Source organism: Dama dama, chromosome 23, assembly GCF_033118175.1.
Source record: "Dama dama isolate Ldn47 chromosome 23, ASM3311817v1, whole genome shotgun sequence".
Lineage (NCBI taxonomy): Eukaryota > Metazoa > Chordata > Mammalia > Artiodactyla > Cervidae > Dama > Dama dama.
Genome location: NC_083703.1, coordinates 44,319,859 through 44,340,044, shown reverse-complemented (window position 1 = coordinate 44,340,044; position 20,186 = coordinate 44,319,859). Strand labels below are relative to the sequence as shown.

At 43.3% G+C, this 20,186-nt stretch overlaps 1 protein-coding gene and 1 pseudogene across 17 annotated transcripts in view; one reads left to right on the top strand and one right to left on the bottom strand.

The window, feature by feature from the left end:
* The window catches only part of AKR1E2 (aldo-keto reductase family 1 member E2), a 28,562-nt gene extending 22,343 nt beyond the window's left edge, over positions 1-6,219 (top strand). For 10 of the 17 annotated variants that reach the window (XM_061126568.1, XM_061126567.1, XM_061126573.1 and 7 more), the window contains 5 exons: positions 676-773; positions 1,152-1,224; positions 1,508-1,592; positions 2,580-2,661; positions 2,935-6,219. In XM_061126568.1, coding sequence (XP_060982551.1) covers positions 676-773; positions 1,152-1,224; positions 1,508-1,592; positions 2,580-2,661; positions 2,935-2,977 — 381 coding nt within the window. In that variant the 3' untranslated portion in view covers positions 2,978-6,219. Of the gene's footprint in view, positions 1-675; positions 774-1,151; positions 1,225-1,507 lie in introns of all 17 variants that reach the window. The other 7 variants (XR_009690064.1, XR_009690063.1, XR_009690065.1 and 4 more) reach the window with 7 other exon arrangements.
* Positions 6,220-7,597: 1,378 nt separating this feature from the next.
* Positions 7,598-18,878, bottom strand: LOC133044816 (prostaglandin F synthase 1-like; annotated as a pseudogene).
* Between the last annotated feature and the right edge of the window lie 1,308 nt (positions 18,879-20,186).

Below are 20,186 nucleotides of genomic sequence, written 5' to 3'. Positions count from 1 at the left end.
AGTGCCAGCAGGAGTGTTGAGTTCTCTAGATGGGCTGGCACTGCAAGTAGAAAGTGCATTCTTGCAGTCCTTTATTTTAAACGTTTTGTTAAAGTGTTAAGTCCATACAAAAAAGTGCTCACGTAAGAACAGAGCTTGAGACCATCTCATAAGCTGAGCCTGGCTCTGGCCAACGTGCGGACCAGTAAACCAACATGACCAGCCCCATGGCCTGCCGGAAGCCCCCGGATGCTCCTTTCAGTGCCCTCTCCCTCAGGAAGGGAAGCCGCTCTTCTGGTTTCCAGCAGCACTGAGGAGTGTTAGCACTTGGTACGGACACCGTGCTGCTTCCTGCACGTGGTGTCTGTGTCCTGGTCCTTCACTCAGCCTTGTGCCTTGTGGGCTCCACACCCGCCTGTGACCATGGGCTGCCATTCTTCTCTGTGTGCATAGAGCAGATGGGAGGCCAAGGTTTTTACCTAAAGTGATGAGGATGGTCTGGGAGAGCAGGCAAGGTTTAAGTGCTCCTGATGTAGGTTTTCCCAGTGGGCTGATGTCTCGGGGACCACCGTCCAGGCTTTTCCACTTCCCAGTGGAGACACTAGAAGTGGGTCCTAGCTCAGCAGTGACAGGGTCCGGGAAGGAATGTGGGCCCCTTTTGGGGGACTGTTTTCCCAATGAGCTGTCATCTTGTAGATCGAGTGCCACCCGTATCTCACTCAGAAGAACTTGATCAGTTTCTGCCAATCAAGAAACGTGTCTGTGACGGCTTACCTGCCCCTCGGTGGCTGCAGGTAGGGATGCTCCAGGGGCTCTGAGTTGAGGCCCAAGCAGGGAATGGCTGTACCCAAGCTAAGAGGTCAGAGAGGCCGAAGCACGGAGACCCACTGCCCCGTGGCCTCCAGCACTGCCACCTGGTTCTTGAGAAAAAGCACCAAGTGTATGTGAAAAGCTGTGTGTCTAGTTGCCTCCCCTGAAACATTAGCAGTGGTTTGTCTGAGTGGGAGGATTTGAGTGGCAGCTTCTCTGCATCATTTAAGTTTCCTATGATGAGCAAGTATCATGACAAAAATATGTCTAGATTATGTGTTTGGAGGAAGCCTGAGGTTTTCCTAAAGAAGGAAGCATGTTCATTTGCCCTCGTGGCCTCTGCCCTGTGCTCTGCTCTCCAGTGGGGGAATGCACCTGATGGAGGACCCTACGATCCAGACGATCGCTCAGAAGCACAGGAAGTCTGCAGCCCAGGTAGGCGGGAGTCGCCACATCCTGGCTCCACTGTCTCATCATTTGGGGACGGGGCATGACAATGATTTCTCCTTAAGGTGCTTGCAGGTCCTCTGAGCTTCTCCCGCTAGAACTGCTCAGAGAATTCCAGTTGGTTTTCTGAATGACTCAGAATGAAAGCAAATGCTCCCACTGCAGGCTTCTGGACTTTCACTGCATGATAAAGCATGACCGTCGGGGAAAGTGCTGAGCTCTGACCCTGGTAATGCCCTGTGTCTGATGTTGGACTTTTCTTTCCCTGCAGATTTTGATCCGATTTCAGATCCAGAGGAACGTAAGAGTGATTCCCAAATCTGTCAACCCAAAGCAGATTCTCGAGAACTTCCAGGAAAGTGCTTCCTCCTTTTGAATCACATGGTATCGGAGGCTTTGGGGTCACCTCTTAGCTTGGGGAAGGGATGTACTGATGTTGAGAGCCAGCAGCCGCACCCCCTGTGGCTTTAACACCCAGGGGTGTCAGGGTGAGGCCTCTGGAGTAGAGACAGACCCTTCCCAGCCCGGAGCTATTGGAACTGGACTGGATGGAACAGGGGGTGGGGGTGGGCAGGCAGGGCTGCAGCCAGAGTTCTTTCGAGGCTGACCCTCACCCCAGTGCCAGCCACTGCACCCAGACTGCCCTGGCCCTGACGTGTTGGGGCTCCAGCTTTCTCTCCAGGCAGAACTTTGGTTGCCACTGAGTCTCTGATTTCTGCTTTGGTTGCCACTGAGTCTCTGATTTCTACGCAGGTAGAGGCTAGGCCAGTCTCTGCCCCTCCCCCGGCCCCAGCTTCTCAGCTGTGGGCTCAGGGTTGGCTGTCCCTGAGTGGAGCGGCTCTTAATGCAGGCAAGGGTCATAGTTCGCACGTGTGTTAGGGATAGGAAGAAGGGAGAGCTGCTTAGAATACTGCTTTCGCAGGACCAGAAAGAAAAACTACACAGTGAGCATCAATGCCTCCAGGGACCAGGTCTCCCTCACCAAGTGGGTGTATGGAAGAAATGTTTTTGGTCTGTGTTTGTTGGGGGAGTTTATTGGTTTTGTTATTGTGATGGTGTTTTGTTTTGTTTTGTTTTGTTTCATCTTGTGTTGTTGTTTTGGTTTGCATGTTGGGAAAATTTCTATTCTGGGACATTCCTTACCCTGTGGGCTGCACGCAGGGCATACCTGTCTTCCCAGGGATTCCTAAGCAGCAGAGGCTGAGCCCGCCTGGTTTTGGTCCAGTGTCACAGGAAGTCTGATCCCCACCCATGGATCCCCACCTGTGCTTTGCAGCTGAGGTAGCTCAGCTGAAGATCTACCAGACTAAGTTCCCAGTGACCGTTTCCTTCTGGTTTCCAGGTATTTGATTTTGAATTATCAGAAGAGGATATGACTGACCTCCTTGGCCTGGACAGGAATCTCCGTTTGGCCACGTTCCCCATGTAAATATGGCTCCTTTATCCTCCTTCCCAAGGAGGGGGAGAAAGGTCCAGATTGCGTGACTGCTCCCTGCACAGGGCTTTACCACCTTTGGGGTTAAGTTAACCTCATAATTCTCTCCTGTCTAAGGATAGGCCACTTTGGAGGTAAATTATAAGACTGTGTCCGTACACTCAGGAGTTTAAACAATATGTTAAGTGTATTTTTTCAACCTTTCTCTTAAAAATAATAACCGTTCTCTGCTTCTATCTTTGATCTGTTTTTCTCTTTTTCAGAACTGAAAATCACAAGGACTATCCCTTCAGAACAGAGTTCTGAGGACCCTGCTCAGCCCAGAGGAATCCTTGCTGACTCAGGGCAGCCCTGGACAGGGCAGGGGACTCAGCTTGATTTGGGTGGGTTCCCTGAGAAGTCCCAAGAACTGAATATGGTCTGTGCCTGAAGGTGGAGGCTTCATGAGAGCGGTGATCGCTCTCCACCAAGACCCATTCAGGTTTTAGAATCCTAGGAGCCCACAGTGTGCTGGGTTCTCACAAGAGTGCTGGGTGGTCTACACCTTCAAACAAGGATATTCAATGACTCATGAATAATTTGCCTTCCCATTAAAAAAAAATTATGTTATGGAAATGTTGGAATAGTCTACAGTATAAGGAACCTCCACCCTCTTCACTCAGCTTCAGCCATTGTCAGTCCCTGGCCCTTCTTGCTTTGTCTCTGATCCTCTGTTCCCTGCCAATACCCCCAGATGGTTTTAAAGCAAAATCCTTACACAACACACAACAAAATGGTGTGCTCAGCAGCCTGCCACTGTCCCATCCCTCACTGATGCTAACGTACTGCCATAGGGGACAGGTTTCCATAGCCTGGGAAAAATGATTTCCAACCTGTCTAAAACACAAGACAAAAGTAATAAAGCCATAATGCAGTTCTTATAAATAAGGAAATGATAAATTCCCAGTTTAAAAGGGTGATATTGGAGGAGCACAGTAACAGTTATTGATTACTTACCACGTTGTGCTGTGTGGTTGTGTCCGACTCTTTGTGACCCTATGGACAAGCTCGCCAGGCTCCTCTGTCCATGGGATTCTCCAGGCAAGAATACTGGAGTGGGTTGCATGCTCTCCTCCAGGAGATCTCAACTCAGGGATCGAACCAGGGTCTCCTGCCTCTCCTGCATTGTAGGCAGATTCTTTACCACTAGAACCACCTGGGAAGCCCACTAGGCATTTAATTTGCAGAACATGCTGAATCCTCTTAAGAAGACAGGTACAAGGTGGCTGAATAATTCCCAAAGATTACGTGGTGTGAAAGTTGAAGCTAGGATTTGAATGTCCAAAAACCAGGGAGCAAATTAATTATAATAGAAATAAAAACTGAATTGACAGTGATTTTCCAGTTTGTCCCCCCCCCCCCAAAATAAAAAAAAAAAATCAACCTCCAAAACACTTGAAGTATTTTGAAAAAATAGCACTTTCAGTAACTTTGGGTAGGATTATAAATGTATGTAGATGCTCCTGGAAGCAATTTGGTCTTATATTTTAAAATCATTAAAAATGTGCATATTAATTGGTAGCATTTGAGCCTTTAAGCATTGAACTTTAGGAAAAAAGAGGGGTTCCCCTCCAAATTCTCAAGTTAGAGTATGTTGCTATAGAAAAGTTATATTTATGCTTAATCATTTGCAGTTGTGGGAAAAAATTAAAATTTGAATTTAAACACACTTCCCAGAAAGGAAGGACTGTTTTTCTCCTGGTCTCATCCCCTCTTTTTTAATTCCGCCTCCCGCCCCCCTCAGTAATCTTGTTTTGGTAACAAAGTGAAAGTGAAAGTTGCTCAGTTATGTCTGACTCTTTGTGACCCCACGGACTATACTGTCCATGGAATTTCCCAGGCCAGAATAGTGGAGTGGTTAGCCTTTCCCTTCTCCAGGGGATCTTCCCAACCTGGTGATTGAACGCAGGTCTCCTCCATTGCAGGCGGATTCTTTACTGTTGGAGGCACCAGGGAAGCCCAAGAATACTGGAGTAGGTAGCTGATCCTTTTTCCAGCGATCTTCCTGACCCAGGAATCAAACCCAGGTCTCACGCATTGCAGGTGGATTCTTTACCAACTGAGCCACCAGGGAAGCCCCCTGTTTTGGTGTTCAGTTCAGTTCAGTTCAGTCGCTCAGTCGTGTCCGACTCTTTGCGACCCCATGAACCGCAGCACACCAGGCCTCCCTGTGCATCACCAACTCCCGGAGTCCACCCAAACCCATGTCCACTGAGTTGGTGATGGTTTTGGTGATAGCAGTGCCAAATCTCAGGACTGGCATCCAGTTTCCAAAGTTCATTTCCATAGAAGAGGGTGTGTATTCATTCACCTCCTGGTTTTCATGGCCCAGACTGTTTTTATTCCCATTTCCTCCAGCCTGTGCTCTGGGCAGAATTTTATTTTTGGATTCCACAGAAAGTAGGGAGGGCCCAAAGCTAGAGCCACATCAAAATTCTTCTGACTAGAAAGGATTGCAAAAGGGAGGAGAACATGTGGAGCTGATGCCAAGTTTTCAGTGGCTCTTTTTAAAGTAAACATTTTCTTTTTTTTTTTTTTCTTTTTTGTCATGTGAGATCTTGACTGGGGATCAAACCTCTGCCCCCTGCAGTAGGAGAACACAGTCTTAATCACTGGCCCACCGGTGCAGTTCTTAAAGTAAACTTTTAGTTTGAGATGATCATGGATTCACTTGCAGTTCAAAAAGAATACAGAGCAAGCTTGTGTCCCCTCTATTCCTCCAACATTACTGTCTTTCAAAACCAACAGCCGTGTGTTGCAACCAGAATATCAACATCCATGCAACCTACTGACCATGTTCATATTTTCCTAGATTTGTGCTGGGTGTGCATTTAGTTGGGCTTGACCTGTGACTCAGGGGTAAAGACTCCACCTGCAATGCAGGAGACCCAGATTCGATCCCTGGGTGAGGAAAATCCCCTGGAGGAGGGCATGGCAATCCACTCCAGTATTCTTGCTGGAGATTCCCCATGGACAGAGAAGCCTGACAGGCTACAGTCCATGGGGTCACAAAAAGTCAGATATGACTGAAGTGACTTAGCAACGCACGTGCATTTAGTTCTGTGCAATTTTTTCACACATTTGTTTCATGAGTCATGACCACAGTCAGGACACAGGACTTTGCCATCATCATGGGCATCCCTTTTATAACTGTCCTCCCCACTTCTGCCCCAGTCCCTCCTCTGGTTCTCCAGCTTTCTTGAGGTATAATCAACAAACAGCGTATTTTAAGTGCATGGCATGGTGATCTGCTATGAAGTGGAAGTGTTAGTCGTTCAGTTGTGTCCGATTCTTTGCAACCACATGGACTGTAGTCCGCCAGGCTACATGCCATGGAATTCTCCAGGCAAAAATACTGAAGCAATAACCATTCCCTTCTCCAGGGGATCTTCCTGACCCAAGGATGGAACCCTGGTCTCCTACATTGCAGGCGGATTCTGATCTGCTATCCAGGCACACTGTGAAATGATATGAGTTAACTCCCATCGCCTAACATAGTTCCCTTCTGAGTGCTGAGAAGGCTTGAGATTTACTCTAGTAGATAGTAGACACTAGCACAATAAATATAAAACTCAATTTTTAAAATTAGAAGAGTTATAAACTCAAAGTATTCTCCTCATTGTCAGTTCTAGTGTTTGATTCCATGAAAGGACATTTAATGAGATTCATCACTTTTTTTTTCAGATTTATTGATGTATAATTGACAATTGAAATTTTACATATAATGATGGTCTGCTATGCATATACATTGTGAAATGGTCCCCACATAGAATCAAGCTAATTAACATCCATCAACTCTGCATTACTTGTTTGTTTGTTTTTGTTTTGTTGGGAACCCTTAGGATCTATAAGCAAATTCAATTACGCATACAGTATTATTAACTACAGTCACCTTGGTGTACAGTAGATCCTCAGAACTTACTCATCTCACCACTAAAAGTTGATACCCTTTTGACGAACATCTCCCTATTTCCCCCACTCTAATCACATGTATGTTACATCTTTTGTCATTGCTCCTCTGGTCTCCAAGGCACTATTCCTTTTTTTTTTTTTAACCTACTTTTTCTGATTTCCTCTGAGTAATTCATATTGCTTTATCTTCCAGAACACTATTTATTCTGTTCCTTCAGGTCTATTGAGTTCATCCACAAGTTTTTAATTCTCACTACTATATTTTTCACTTCTAAAGGTTTCATTTGGTTTTGCTTTATGTCTTCTGTTTCTTTGCTAGGACACTCTGTTTCCTGGTTGAAACTTTCTACTTTTTCATTTGCCCTGAGGACATTTGTAATGGCTTATTGAAACATTTTCATGATGGGTACTCTAAAATCATTCTAATATCTCAGTTGTCTTGGTGTAGGCATCAGTAGCTTGTCTTTTTAAATTCAATTTGATGCCTTCCTTGTTTTGGGAATAATGAGTAATTTTTAATGGAAATCTAGACAATGGGGGTATTGTGTGTTCATTAAGCTTTAGATCCCTTTAAAAGGTCTCATAAAATTGCTTACTGTGGGAAATTCACTGAATGGAAGAGGAAAAAACACATAAGAACTATAGACAGGTGAAAAGACACACCTGGAAAATTTGGAAAATATACTATGGTTAGCTTTTCCTGAGAGCTCCATCCTCTATGATCACTTCCAGGGATATCAGCATTTCAGTCTCAGTTACACAGGGGGAAAAAGATGAAAAAGCTAAACAAGCGGTATGTTGGATTGTTTGGATTGTGTCTTTATTTACTTTTGGGGAAAAAGACTGGGTTTAGAGATTTTTATTTCCTACTCTAGTATCACGACTGACCAGGCTAAGTGATGTCTAATAAAGCAGGCACCTTCTCATCCTTGAGGTGTGGTTTGATCATCAACCCCAATGCAAGAACTCTGGAGCAACCACAGACACGGTTGTTAATATTCCTCATGAAATGGGTAATCTGGATGATGAGCAAACCTAAGCGATAAAGAGAAAGTTTTAGTCAAGTACCTGTTTCTGGGCTGGGTAGAGAGATTTCTTTTAAACTGGCTTAAGCAAGAGATCATGAACTCCTTATTGCCAAATTCAGACTTGAAGAAAGTAGGGAAAAACCACTAGACCATTCAGGTGTGACCTAAATCAAATCCCTTATGGTTATACAGTGGAAGTGACAAATACGTTCAAGAGGTTGGATCTGATAGAGTGCCTGAAGAACTATGGATGGAGGTTCATGACATTGTACAGGAGACACAAATCAAGGCCATCCCCAAGAAAAAGAAATGTGAAAAAGCAAAATGGCTGTCTGAGGAGGCCTTACAAATAGCTGTGAAAAGAAGAGAAGCAAAAGACAAAGGAGAAAAGGAAAGATATACCGATTTGAAGGCAGAGTTCCAAAGAATAGCAAGGAGAGAGAAGAAAGCCCTCTTCAATGATCAGTGCAAAGACAGAGGAAAGCAATAGAATGGGAAATACTAGAGATTTCTTCAAGAAAATTAGAGATACCAAGGGAATATTTAATGCAAAGATGGGCACAATAAAGGAAAGAAATGGTATGGACCTAAGAGAAGCAGAAGATATTAAGAAGAGGTGGCAAGAATTCACAGAAGAATATACAGAAAAGGTCTTCACGACCCAGATAATCACTATGGTGTGATCACTCACCTAGAGCCAGACATCCTGGAATGCGAAGTCAAGTGAAACTTAGGAAGCATCACTACAAACAAAGCTAGTGGAGGTGATGGGATGCCAGTTGAGCTGTTTCAAATCCTAAAAGATGATGCTGTGAAAGTGCTGCACTCAATAAGCCAGCAAATTTGGAAAACTCAGCAGTGGCCACAGGACTGGAAAAGGTCAGTTTTCATTCTAATCCCAAAGAAAGGCAATGCCAAAGAATGTTCAAACTACTGCAAAATTGCACCTCATCTCACACACTGGCAAATTAGTGTTCAAAATTCTCCAAGCCAGGCTTCAGCAGTACGTGAATGGTGAAATTCCAGATGTTCAAGGTGGATTTAGAAAAGGCAGAAAAACCAGAGATCAAATTGCCAACATCCATTGGATCATTGAAAAAGCAAGAGAGTTCAGAAAAACATCTATTTCTCCTTTATTGACTATGCAGAAGCCTTTGACTGTGTGGATCACAATAAACTGTGGAAAATTCTGAAAGAGATGGGAATACCAGAAAACCTGACCTGCCTCTTGAGAAATCTGTATGCAGGTCAGGAAGCAACAGTTAGAACTGGACATGGAACAACAAACTGGGAAAGGAGTACATTAAGGCTGTATATTGTCACCCTGCTTATTTAACTTATATGAAGAATACGTCATGAGAAATGCTGGGCTGGATGAAGCACAAGCTGGAATCAAGATTGCTGGGAGAAATATCAATAACCTCAGATATGCAGATGACACCCCCCTTATGGCAAAAAGAGAAGAGGAACTAAAGAACCTCTTGATGAAAATGAAAGAGGAGAGTGAAAAAGTTGGCTTAAAGCTCAACATTCAGAAAACAGATCATGGCATCTGATCTCATCACTTAATGGCAAATAGATGGGGAAACAGTGGAAACAATGACAGACTTTATTTTTGGGGGCTCCAAAATCACTGCAGGTGGTGACTGCAGCCATGACATTAGAAGATGTTTACTCATTGGAAGGAAAGTTATGACCAACCTAGATAGCACATTAAAAAGCTGAGATATTACTTTGCCAACAAAGGTCTGTCTAGTCAAAACTATGGTTTTTCCAGTAGTCATGTATGGATGTGTGAGTTGGACTATAAAGAAAGCTGAATGCTGAAGAATTGATGCTTTTGAACGGTGGCATTGGAGAAGACTCTTGAGAGTCCCTTGGACTGCAAGGAGATCCAAACAGTCAATCCTAAAGGAAATCAGTCCTGAATATTCATTGGAAGGATGATGCTGAAGCTGAAACTCAAATACTTTGGCCACCTGATGCGAAGAACTGACATTTGGAAAGACCCTGATGCTGGGAAAGATTGAAGGCAGGAGAAGAAGGGGCCGACAGAGGATGATATGGTTGGATGGCATCACTGACTCAATGGACATGAATTTGAGTAAACTCTGGGAGTTGGTGATGGACAGGGAGGCCTGACATGCTACAGTCCATGGGATCGCAAAGAGTCAGACATGACTGAGCAAATGAACTGAACTAAACTGAAGCAAGAGAATTGATGTAATTTTCCTTTTGGACAAGTACAAGCCCAACCAGTTTTATAACCACTGTGTGCAATTGCATTGCAGTGTAATCAACACATTGTAGAAAATAAATATGCTTACATGCACTTGGGCACATGCACAAAAGTAAACTAATACATTACATTTTTGTAGGCTTGTTATTCTACAGCATAAGGAGATAAACAATTTATGTCGATATTATAAACTCCCAAGAGGGCAGACATGAGCTCTTCTTCTTTCAAACCAGTGCCATTATGGCTTAATACCTGAAGTTAACAAATATTTCAAGGTGATGGTGAGGAAGGTGACAAGAACAGTACTGTTGTTCAATTTCTTCCAAGCACTAAGAAATATTTTACCTGTGACTTCACTGGGTGAAAAATTATATATTAGATCTAGAAATAGATAGGGTGATTATAATATAAGCCACTTCAACAAGGGTTTCCATTTTGGCAAAGAAGGTTAACTCTCTTTGTATATATAAAGTCATCATTTTTGAGATAGGTGGTGCTACTGTTTATAATAGCCAGGACATGGGAGCAACCTAGATGCCCATCAGCAGACAAATGGATAAGGAAACAGTGGTACATATACACCATGGAATATTACTCAGCCATTAAAAAGAATTCATTTGAATCAGTTCTAATGAGATGGATGAAACTGGAGCCCATTATACAGAGTGAAGTAAGCCAGAAAGATAAAGATCAATACAGTATACTAACACATATATATGGAATTTAGAAAGATGGTAACAATAACCCTATATGCAAAACAGAAAAAGAGACAGATGTACAGAACAGACTTTTGGATCCTGTGGGAGAAGGCGAGGGTGGGATGATCTGAGAGAACAGCATCAAAACATGTATATTATCAAGTGTGAAACAGATCATCAGCCCAGGTTGGCTGCATGAGACAAGTGCTCGGGGCTGGTGCACTGGGAAGACCCAGAGGGATGGGGGGAGAGGGAAACGGGAGGGGGGATGGGGATGGGGAATACATGTAAATCCATGGCTGATTCATGTCAATGTATGGCAAAAACCACTACAATATTGTAAAGTAATTAGCCTCCAACTAATAAAAATAAATGGGAAAAAAATAAATAAAAAATAAACTAAAAAAAAAATAGGTGGTGCTAAATCACTGGATAATTATTATTGATTAAAATGAGTGGTATTAATTGCTAAAAATTACTGCCTGCTTCTTCACTGTCTGTTACTCTACCCTACTATTTTGTTATTCATTCAACCAATATTCACTAATTACTCAGGGAGAGAATAGTTTCTTAAAATTCCTTCCCTAGGACTCTACTGTTCTATGAGAAGCAGAAAGCACACAGCATAGGTTAGCAAACCATGTTCTATGTTAACGAGGGAGATGTGCCAAGAGAGAGACAGAGCAGGACCCAGAGGGAGGAAGTGTTGTGCTGGGCTGGGCCGCCTTTTTAGATGAAATGACAGAGAAGGTGTCCCGGCGGTGCCATCTGAGTTAAGACTGACATTGGTGAGAGAGGGAACACCCGGCTATCCGGAGGAAGAGCATTCTGGGTAGAGAGAACAGCTCGGGCAGAGGCCCTGAGATGGGCCTGACACGTGGGGCAGCTCAGAGGCCGCTGGGCTGCATTGAGTCAGAGGGGCCGACGTGGAGGCAGAGACATGGGAGGCCGGTGCTGCTGCCTCTGTAGGCACTGTGAGGACTTTGGCCTTTGCTCCAAGTGAGAAGGCAGGCCACCAGATGCCAAGAAGAGGGCTTCCTGATCAGACCTTTGTTTTTTTCCTAGATAATAGCAGTATCTTTATTTTTTTCAATTTAAGTTTTATATTCTATTGGAGTATAGTTGATTAACAATGCTGTGTTAGTTTCAGGTGTATAGCAAAGTGAGTCAGTTATATATGTATATATATTCTCCCGGGGAGGAGGAAACTGATGGCGTAGGCAGACAGCAGGATGTAGCCAGGTTTTATTTTTTATTTTTATTTTTTTTGAAAATCTGCATGCTATTTTATTTCCACTAGAAAAATATTATCTATACAAAAGTTGGTCCAGTTTCTTCTCCTTTATCTCTGCCATTCAAATTTAAATGCTTTAATTTTATTCCAGTAAAAATCACATATCTGACATAATAAAATACTTCACAAAAGCCAGGTTTTAGACCAAGGAGTAAGACAAAGAAGAGCGAGGAGACCTGAAAGTACGTGCAAAGGATGTCAACGTGTTGATCGATTCTGGAATTCAGGAAGAATACGGACTGAGGGGCGTGGAGCAACAAGGGTATGAGGGCTTGAAGTAAAGAGAGGTTTTCCATCCGCTTCCCTAGAAGAAGAGGCAACAGAGGACTCTGCCCTTTGTGGACTAGAATAAATGGAATTCCCTCCTTACCCTGCTCCTGTAAGGTCTACAGCGTCTACAGTGGAACTAGCTACTTACTCGCCATGGTCAAAATAGCGTATGTTTCTATTTAGGCCATCCAGACATTCCATGTCCTCTGGGGTCAACTGGAATTCAAAAACCTATCAGAAATGTGAGATGACCAATTCAGTTTCCCAGAGGCAAATACTGCCACCCACCTCTACACGTCCTCTGCATGCAGATACAGACACACACATTTATGTAGGAATTTGTGTAGTTTTCATGAACCTGGGGTTCATCCCTGGCAAAAGTCACAGAAATTTGTCCATTCAGAGAGTTGAGGTTGGTGATTCAGGTCACCCTCAGAGACTTTGGGTGACTGTGGTGATAGCCAAGGAATTGTAGAGATTTCTGAGCCCAGATCTCATCTCCACAAACTCCTTCATTTTTTTCAGCTGAAGAAATCAAGAGATGATTTATTCACGGCCATACTGTGGAGTAAAAACGAGGGTTGAGACTTAAACTTGACTCAAACCCTCTGTAGATTGTTCTTTCCAAACACTGTGCTTCCTGTCTTGTAGGTTTGAAGGACAGGAGAGTTAAATACAGCAAATATACCCATAGAGAACTTAGGGAGATAAACTCTACCCAAATACACATTGGGAACCTCCCAAACAACCCATCCCAGGGGACAGACAATGTGTCTCTGTCAGCCTCTTGCTGCCCACAATCCTACTGGTACCTGGAAGTTCTCCTTGATCCTCTTCTCACTGAAGCTCTTGGCCAGAGCCACCACACCCCGCTGCAGCTGGTAGCGCAGGGCTACCTGGGCTGGAGTTCGCCGGTGTTTTCAGCAATGGCATTGAGTACCGGATCCTGCAAGAGAACCAGATTTTCTTTTTTCACCCTGGGAAGGAGACAGACATGCTCTGTTTCTGAAGTTGCACATCCTTTCTACCTGGGTTAGTTTAATCAGGCTAGGGGTGGTTAATCCGCTGGAATCTTCCTCATGACACTCTGGCTATCTCAATAGCTTCTTTGCCTTTTTTGGTAAAGTCAAAGAAGAAAGACAAGAGAAAGTGAGGTGAGAAGGGAAAATCAGGTTTGTTTCTTTTTCTTCATCTTTTAAACATTTTTTGGAAACTTAGCAAAATATGGAATAAGTCAAGAAGGCAAAACTGTTGTTCCACATCAGACCCAATGACCATCATTGTAACAAATAGTCAAGAATTTTATAAGAATTTGTTATTTCAAAAGATGCACTTGACTGTCTCCGTTTTGTACTAAAGTGCTAAAAGGTACACATCTATATTCTTCTTCAAGAGATTAAGAAATTAAAACTTACAGAATTTGTTATTTGTCTCATATCACTCAACTACTAAGTGTCAGAATCATGACTTGGAAACTTTGTTAGTCTTTAAAGCCAAAACTTTTGAATTGGATGAACATTTTAATTAGTAATAATAATTTGTGCTTCCCAGGTGGCATTAGTGGTAAAGAATCCACCTGCCAATGCAGGAGACATAAGAGATGCAGGTTCAACCCCTGGGTCAGCAAGATCCCCTGGAAGAGGAAATAGCAACCCACTCCAGTATTTTTGCCTGGAGAATCCCACGGAGAGATGAACCTGCTGGGCTATAGTCTATAGAGTCGCAAAGAATCAGACACAACTGAAGTGACTTAGCACTCATGCAATAATTGCTTTTTATTCAATAATACTTTATTGAGTCCTCAAAATGTAGGCTAGGTAAAGGGTTTGTAAAGATGGATCATTCCTGCTAACTATCTTTAATTTCCCCCAGACAGTTGAGAGATGGCTCCAGAAGACACAGCATCTAGAATCAGAATACCTTTATAGAAATCATTACCATTTCTTCCTTAAGTCAGACCCCAAGGGAGAGTAGGCAGCGAGGAGAATGTCCTTGGACTTGCAGAACTCTAGCAGTTTGCTCTGGTTGAGGTAAGGGTGACATTCCACCTGCAAATTGCCAAGCAGAAGTACTAGCGTGTGGGGTCAGCAGGATCATCATCCCCAAATGTACAAGGAACACACAGAGCTATATTCACAGTGTCGGAATTATTTAGAAATACCAGCAACAAGGGCCAGCACATGACCGTCATCCACAGCTGTGACCATGGTGCATAAGACCCAACAGTTTCCTGCCTAAAAATGCCTTGTGCTTTATCTATTCATCCTTCCTTCCCTCCCCAAGAAAGAACCCTTAGCAGCCAATTTTCTTTCCTTTCTCAAATCGGTAATCTCCAAAGTGGAGGTAAATCTCCCAAAGGACAAAAAATAAACATCTTTAGAACTTCTGTTTTTATTTTTATCTACAAGGAAGAAAACACTAAGCCTTACTAATATCTAATATATGGATTGCCTTTAGACATGAGATGTCTAGGAGATGAGATCATGTAGAAATGTAGGTCCTCTGCCAGGAAGAAGTGATGCCAGTTATTAATATTTTTACACTCATGGTTTCCTTCCCTATTCTCCAAGATAAGGAAGTATATGTGTTGCTCATTAATGTGAGTTTATCTTAACAAATAGACTACTAACTTTTTTTAACTTTTAATTTTTTATGGGAGTAAAAGCTTCATTACATACTTTTACCATTTTACCCATTTTTAAGTCTACAGTTCAAAGGCATTAAGTACATTCATATCATTTGGGAGTGATTTCATACCATGCACCCACTATATTTAAAATGAATAACCAACAAGTAATTATTCTGTGGCACAGGGAAATCTGTTCGACATTATGTAGCAACTTAATTGGGAAAATCATCAGCAAGGACTGATGCTGAAGCTGAAGCTCCAATACTTTGGCCACCTGATGTGAAGAACTGACTCGTTGGAAAAGACCCTGATGCTGGGAAAGATTGAGAGCAGGAGGAAAAGGGGGTGACAGAGGATGAGATGGTTGGATGGCATCACAGACTCAATGAGCATGATTTTGAGGAAACTCCAGGAGATAGCGAAGGACAAGGAAGTTGGGTGTGTTGCAGTCCATGGGGTCACAAAGAGTCAGGCATGACTGAGCCACTAAAAAACAACAACAGTTGATAAAATAATCCTAAATGGACTAGATACATGTATATGTGTAACTGAATCACTTTGCTGTACTCCTGAAACAAACACAGCATTTTTCATTGACTGTTCTCCAAGATAAAATAAAAACTTCAAAAAAGAATCCCAGTGGTTATCTCATGACAAAGAGCTCAAAAGAGCCATTAAAAGATGAATTACCCATTCTCTCTGATGCATGAGTGTCCCAATATTTCTGACCTTTTATGAGAAGGGTCAATCATTTGCTAGCTCTGAATTTCTAGGGCCAACTACTGTAACACCTAGTAGATTATACTTCAACCTGACTCCTGGATGTTTCTTGTAAAATGACGTGGGAACAGAAACAAATAAAAGAAATAAAAATAAATGGACATCATCTTTAGCAATATCTTCAGTAACTTAAAATACACTCTGTTCTCTTGGAGCAGCTGATGTCCCAAGGTCAGTGGAAAAGAGGGAAGTGCCATTTGGTGACTTTGTTCAAATGAGGGAAGAGTAAGCTGGTGAGGAGGGAGAAGAGATCGGGGGCAGATTGATGAGGGGATTACCTGGTTGCAGACGGGCTTATACTTGAGCCCCAGCTTGTTCAGGATCTTCTCCAGCTGCTTGTGGTTAAAGTTGGACACCCTGATGGACTTGGTCAGCCCTGCATCCTTACACGTCTCTGGGGCCTGGGGTGGGGGGATGATGAGGGGTAACTGGCTAGAGAAGCATACTAAATGATAGCATGAGTGGAGCTGGGTGAGGGAGAATACAAGATGCAGATTGCAATAAATAAGACAGGAGTTGGCCAATAGGAGGATGATGAGAAATAAGAGAATGAGAACTATTTTTAAAAATAGTTTTTTAATTGGCTAAGAAGATAGAAAAAGAAAAGGATGAAAGCAGCCCAGGCAGGGTTAAGAGAACCAGTATGATCTTTAGCTGATCACCTGAAAAATCTGACACTAGCAGAACAAGTGCTGGGAGAAAGGAGCTTGAGCCAGGCACAGCCTGGGAAAGAGGAAGCTGCCATGCTCGCCTCCCAGACCACTGGCTTCCTATTTTCTCTTTGACCTCCTTTCCTATGATTGACATCAAACTCATTGGGCTCTGGCCCCACCAGTTCCTTGATGTTTTTTGAGCATGGTGAGCTTTCTCCTGGGCTTCCCAGGTGGCGTTAGTAGTAAAGTAAAGTAGTAAACCTGCCAATGCAAGACATGCAAGAGAACTGGGTTCAATCCCTGGGTTAGGAAGATCCCCTGGAGAAGGGCACAGCAACCCACTTCAGGATTCTTGCCTGGAGAATCCCATGACAGAAGAGCTTGGCAGGCTACAGTCCATAGGGTCACAGAGTCGGATACGACTGAAGTGACTTAGCACGCACACACAGACTTTCTCCTACCTTAAAATCTTTGCTTTGATTTTCTTTATGCCTACATCAGTCTTCCTCCAGATGATTGCTTAATAAATTTCATCTCCTGAAAGTCTTTGGTAAAATGCCACCTTCTCAAAGAGGACTGCAATGTCCCTTCTGTTTTTCTTTTTCTAAACAAATTATTCAATTTATTTATTGGCTGTGCCAGTTCTTAGTTGTAGCATGTGGGATCTTTGGCAATGGCATGCAAACTCTTGGCTTCCCTGGTGGCTCAGATCATAAAGAATATGCCAGCTATGCAGAAGACCCAGGTTCAATTCCTGGGTCAGGAAGATTCCCCTGGAGAAAGGAATGGCAACCTACTCTGGTATTCTTGGGGCTTCCCTACTGCCTAAGATGGTAATGAATCAGCCTGAAATGTGGGAGACCCAGGTTCCATGCCTGGGTTGGATAAATCCCCTGGAGAAGGGAATGGCTATCCATTCCAGGGTTCTTGCCTGGAGAATTCCATGGACAGAGGAGCCTGGAGGGCTATAGTCCATGGAGTTGCAAAGAGTCAGACATGACTGAGAAACTAATACTTCCTGTGAATTCTTAATTGCAGCATGCAGGATCTAGTTCCCTGATGAGATTGAACCTAGGGTCCCTGCATTGGGAGCACTGTCCCATGTCCATTCTGTTTTTAATTGCCTATCTGTGCCCCCAAACCATCCTGGCATTCTTGGTTTCCTGAATCAGCTTCACCTTCCTATGTCACTGCATCCCTCCCCTGCCCAGTAGAATCTACCACACTATGGGGCCAGAGATCTTAGTCTTGTCCACAGGTATAGCCTGAGTACATGGAAGTACCCAGGGCTAAGTACATCACAGGCACTCAGTAACTACTTACTAAATCTACACAGATGGAATGTGAAACTGAGATACAGGGACATTCATGGCCTTGTCCACGTCTACACAAGGGGCAGAATTGGACCCTGTCCACCTCTCCCCAGTTCCTTGTGAGTCCTCTCTTCCTCAATGTGCAAAGACATGGCCTCTTTGGAGCTGCACTCACCTCCCACGTGGTACAGAGATCCACTGTGTCAAAGGCGATGTTTCCATGGGTGTCCTCTGGGATTGGGTCCTCCCCAGGCTGGAACACAGGAAAGAAGAAGAGGTTACATCAGGCTGTGTCTGGCTTCAGTCAAGCTGTTTGGAGCCTTTAGACCTTGAGACTAATGAAACAATCTAGTCTTATTCTTGAAAGGAAGAGGGAAATGTATTACCTTGAAAAGTACACTTCTAGAAATGTTTTTAACCCCTGAAGATTTAATAAATATTGCTTGTGTAAGGACAACTTGAGATACCCAAGACCCCATCATAGTGAGAGCTCAGAGTGGTGCCATGGCCAAATGGGCTCCTTGGTCCCGATCCTTATGGGATAAGACTCTTCCGTCCCTGCTCTCCACCTGGAGGTGGTCGTATGAGAAAGGGACTTGTCAGCATCTCAGGGCTGAGTCTCATCCTCATTACATGTTCTGTGCCTTCCCTGGCTTCCACATCAGGATGTTCCCCAGACACAGTGGGCACGAGGTCGAAATTCAAGAGCACAGGGCCTAGAAAATTTAGACATTTGTCCACAAGATCGAGGCAAAGACATTGAAAGCAATAAACCCATCCAATACTTTGGGCACCAGATGCAAAAAGCCGACTCATTGGAAAAGACCCTGATCCTGGGAAAGACTGAGGGCAAGAGGAGAAGGGGATGATGAAGGATGAGATAGTTGGGTGACATCACTGACTCAGTGGACATGAGCTTGAGCAAACTCCGGGAGACAGTGAAGGACAGGGAAGCCTGGCGTGCTACTGTCCATGGGGTCGCAAAGAGTTGGACGTGACTCAGCAACTGAACAATAACTAACCCTTCATTCTGGGACTGGAACAGTGAGCTGGAATAGGGGATAAGGACAGAAAAAAACAAAACAAAACAAAACAAAGAGAATGTCAAGTATTATGTATGATTCGTCCCACTTTCACAAACTATGTCTTTTTATTTCACTCCTAATGACATTAATAACCAAAGTAAAATAACTCTTACTAACCTTCAGAGCTGTTGGGGAATGAATAAGATAAAGATCCACATAGCTCAGTTGAAGTTTTCTCAGTGAGCTTTCCAGGCAGGTTTGGACCAATTCTGGCATAGTTAATAAAGCAGAAGTAGATGTTTTTCTGGAACTCTCTTGCTTTTTTAATGATCCAACAGATGTTGGCAATTTGATCTCTGGTTCCTCTGTCTTTTCTAAATCCAGCTTGAACATCTGGAAGTTTATGGTTCATGTACTGCTGAAGCCTGGCTTGGAGAATTTTGAGCATTACTTTGCTAGCATGTGAGATGAGTGCAATTGTATGGTACTGTGAACATTCTTTGGCATTGCCTTTCTTTGGGATTGGAATGAGAACTGACCTTTTCCAGTCCTGTGGCCACTTTGCTGTTTTTATAACAGCAAGATTTGAGTTTTCCAAGTTTGCTGGAATATTGAGTGCAGCACCTTCACAGCATCATGTTTCAGCATTTGAAATAGCTCAACTGGAATTCCATCACCTCCACTAGCTTTGTTCTCAGTGATGCTTCCTAAGGCCCACTTGACTTCACATTCCAGGATGTCTGGCTGTAGGTGTGTGATCACACCATCGTGGTTATCTGGGTCATGAAGATCTTTTTTGTATAGTTCTTCTGTGTATTCTTGCCACCTCTTCTTAATATCTCCTGTTTCTGTTAGGTCTATACCATTTCTGTCCTTTATTGAGCTCATCTTTGCGTGAAATGTTCCCTTGGTATCTCTAATTTTCTTGAAGAGATCACTAGATCACCTGAAACTAACACATTTTAAATCGACTATACCCCAATTCCATGAATAGAGGTGCCTTGTGAGCTAGAGTTTGTGGGGTCAAAAATAGTCAGACGTGACTGAGCGACTGAAGAGCAGATACACCAATAAAATTTTTTTAAAAGACTGAAAGTTATGCAAACTGTAGTCCACAAGTGAATTATTGGTGTTAGTTTCACACTGAGAAAGGGAGACTCCATGACATGAGAGAATTACTTTTTCCATCTAAAGATTTTGGTGTTTACCTATAAGTGGATGATATCTAGGATATATTCAAACTTGACCATGAACAATTTTGGTAAGGTAGAACCAAATCTTTTACTTTTGGGGGAAGTAAAAGCTAAGACAGTTGCCCAGTAGACCCTGGGAAGGCATTTATGTGCCCAGCTGCCCTTGACTTTTGTGTGCAAACTTACATGTCAGTGCTGATTGGCAGTACACTCTTTTTAAGACTCTAAGTACAATTAAAGTCACACAGCAAACTATGTATTATAATCAAAGAGGAAATAGTCAAGCACAGTTTTAAATATTAGAGAGAGTAAATAAAAGCATCTATGGTGTTGCACATGGCAAACACCAGCCCTTCTCAGACTGTGAGAACTGCTATGAGCCTGTCTTTCAGGAACAGGTCTGAGTCTGATCTGGAAAAGGAGAGTTTACCCAGACACTATA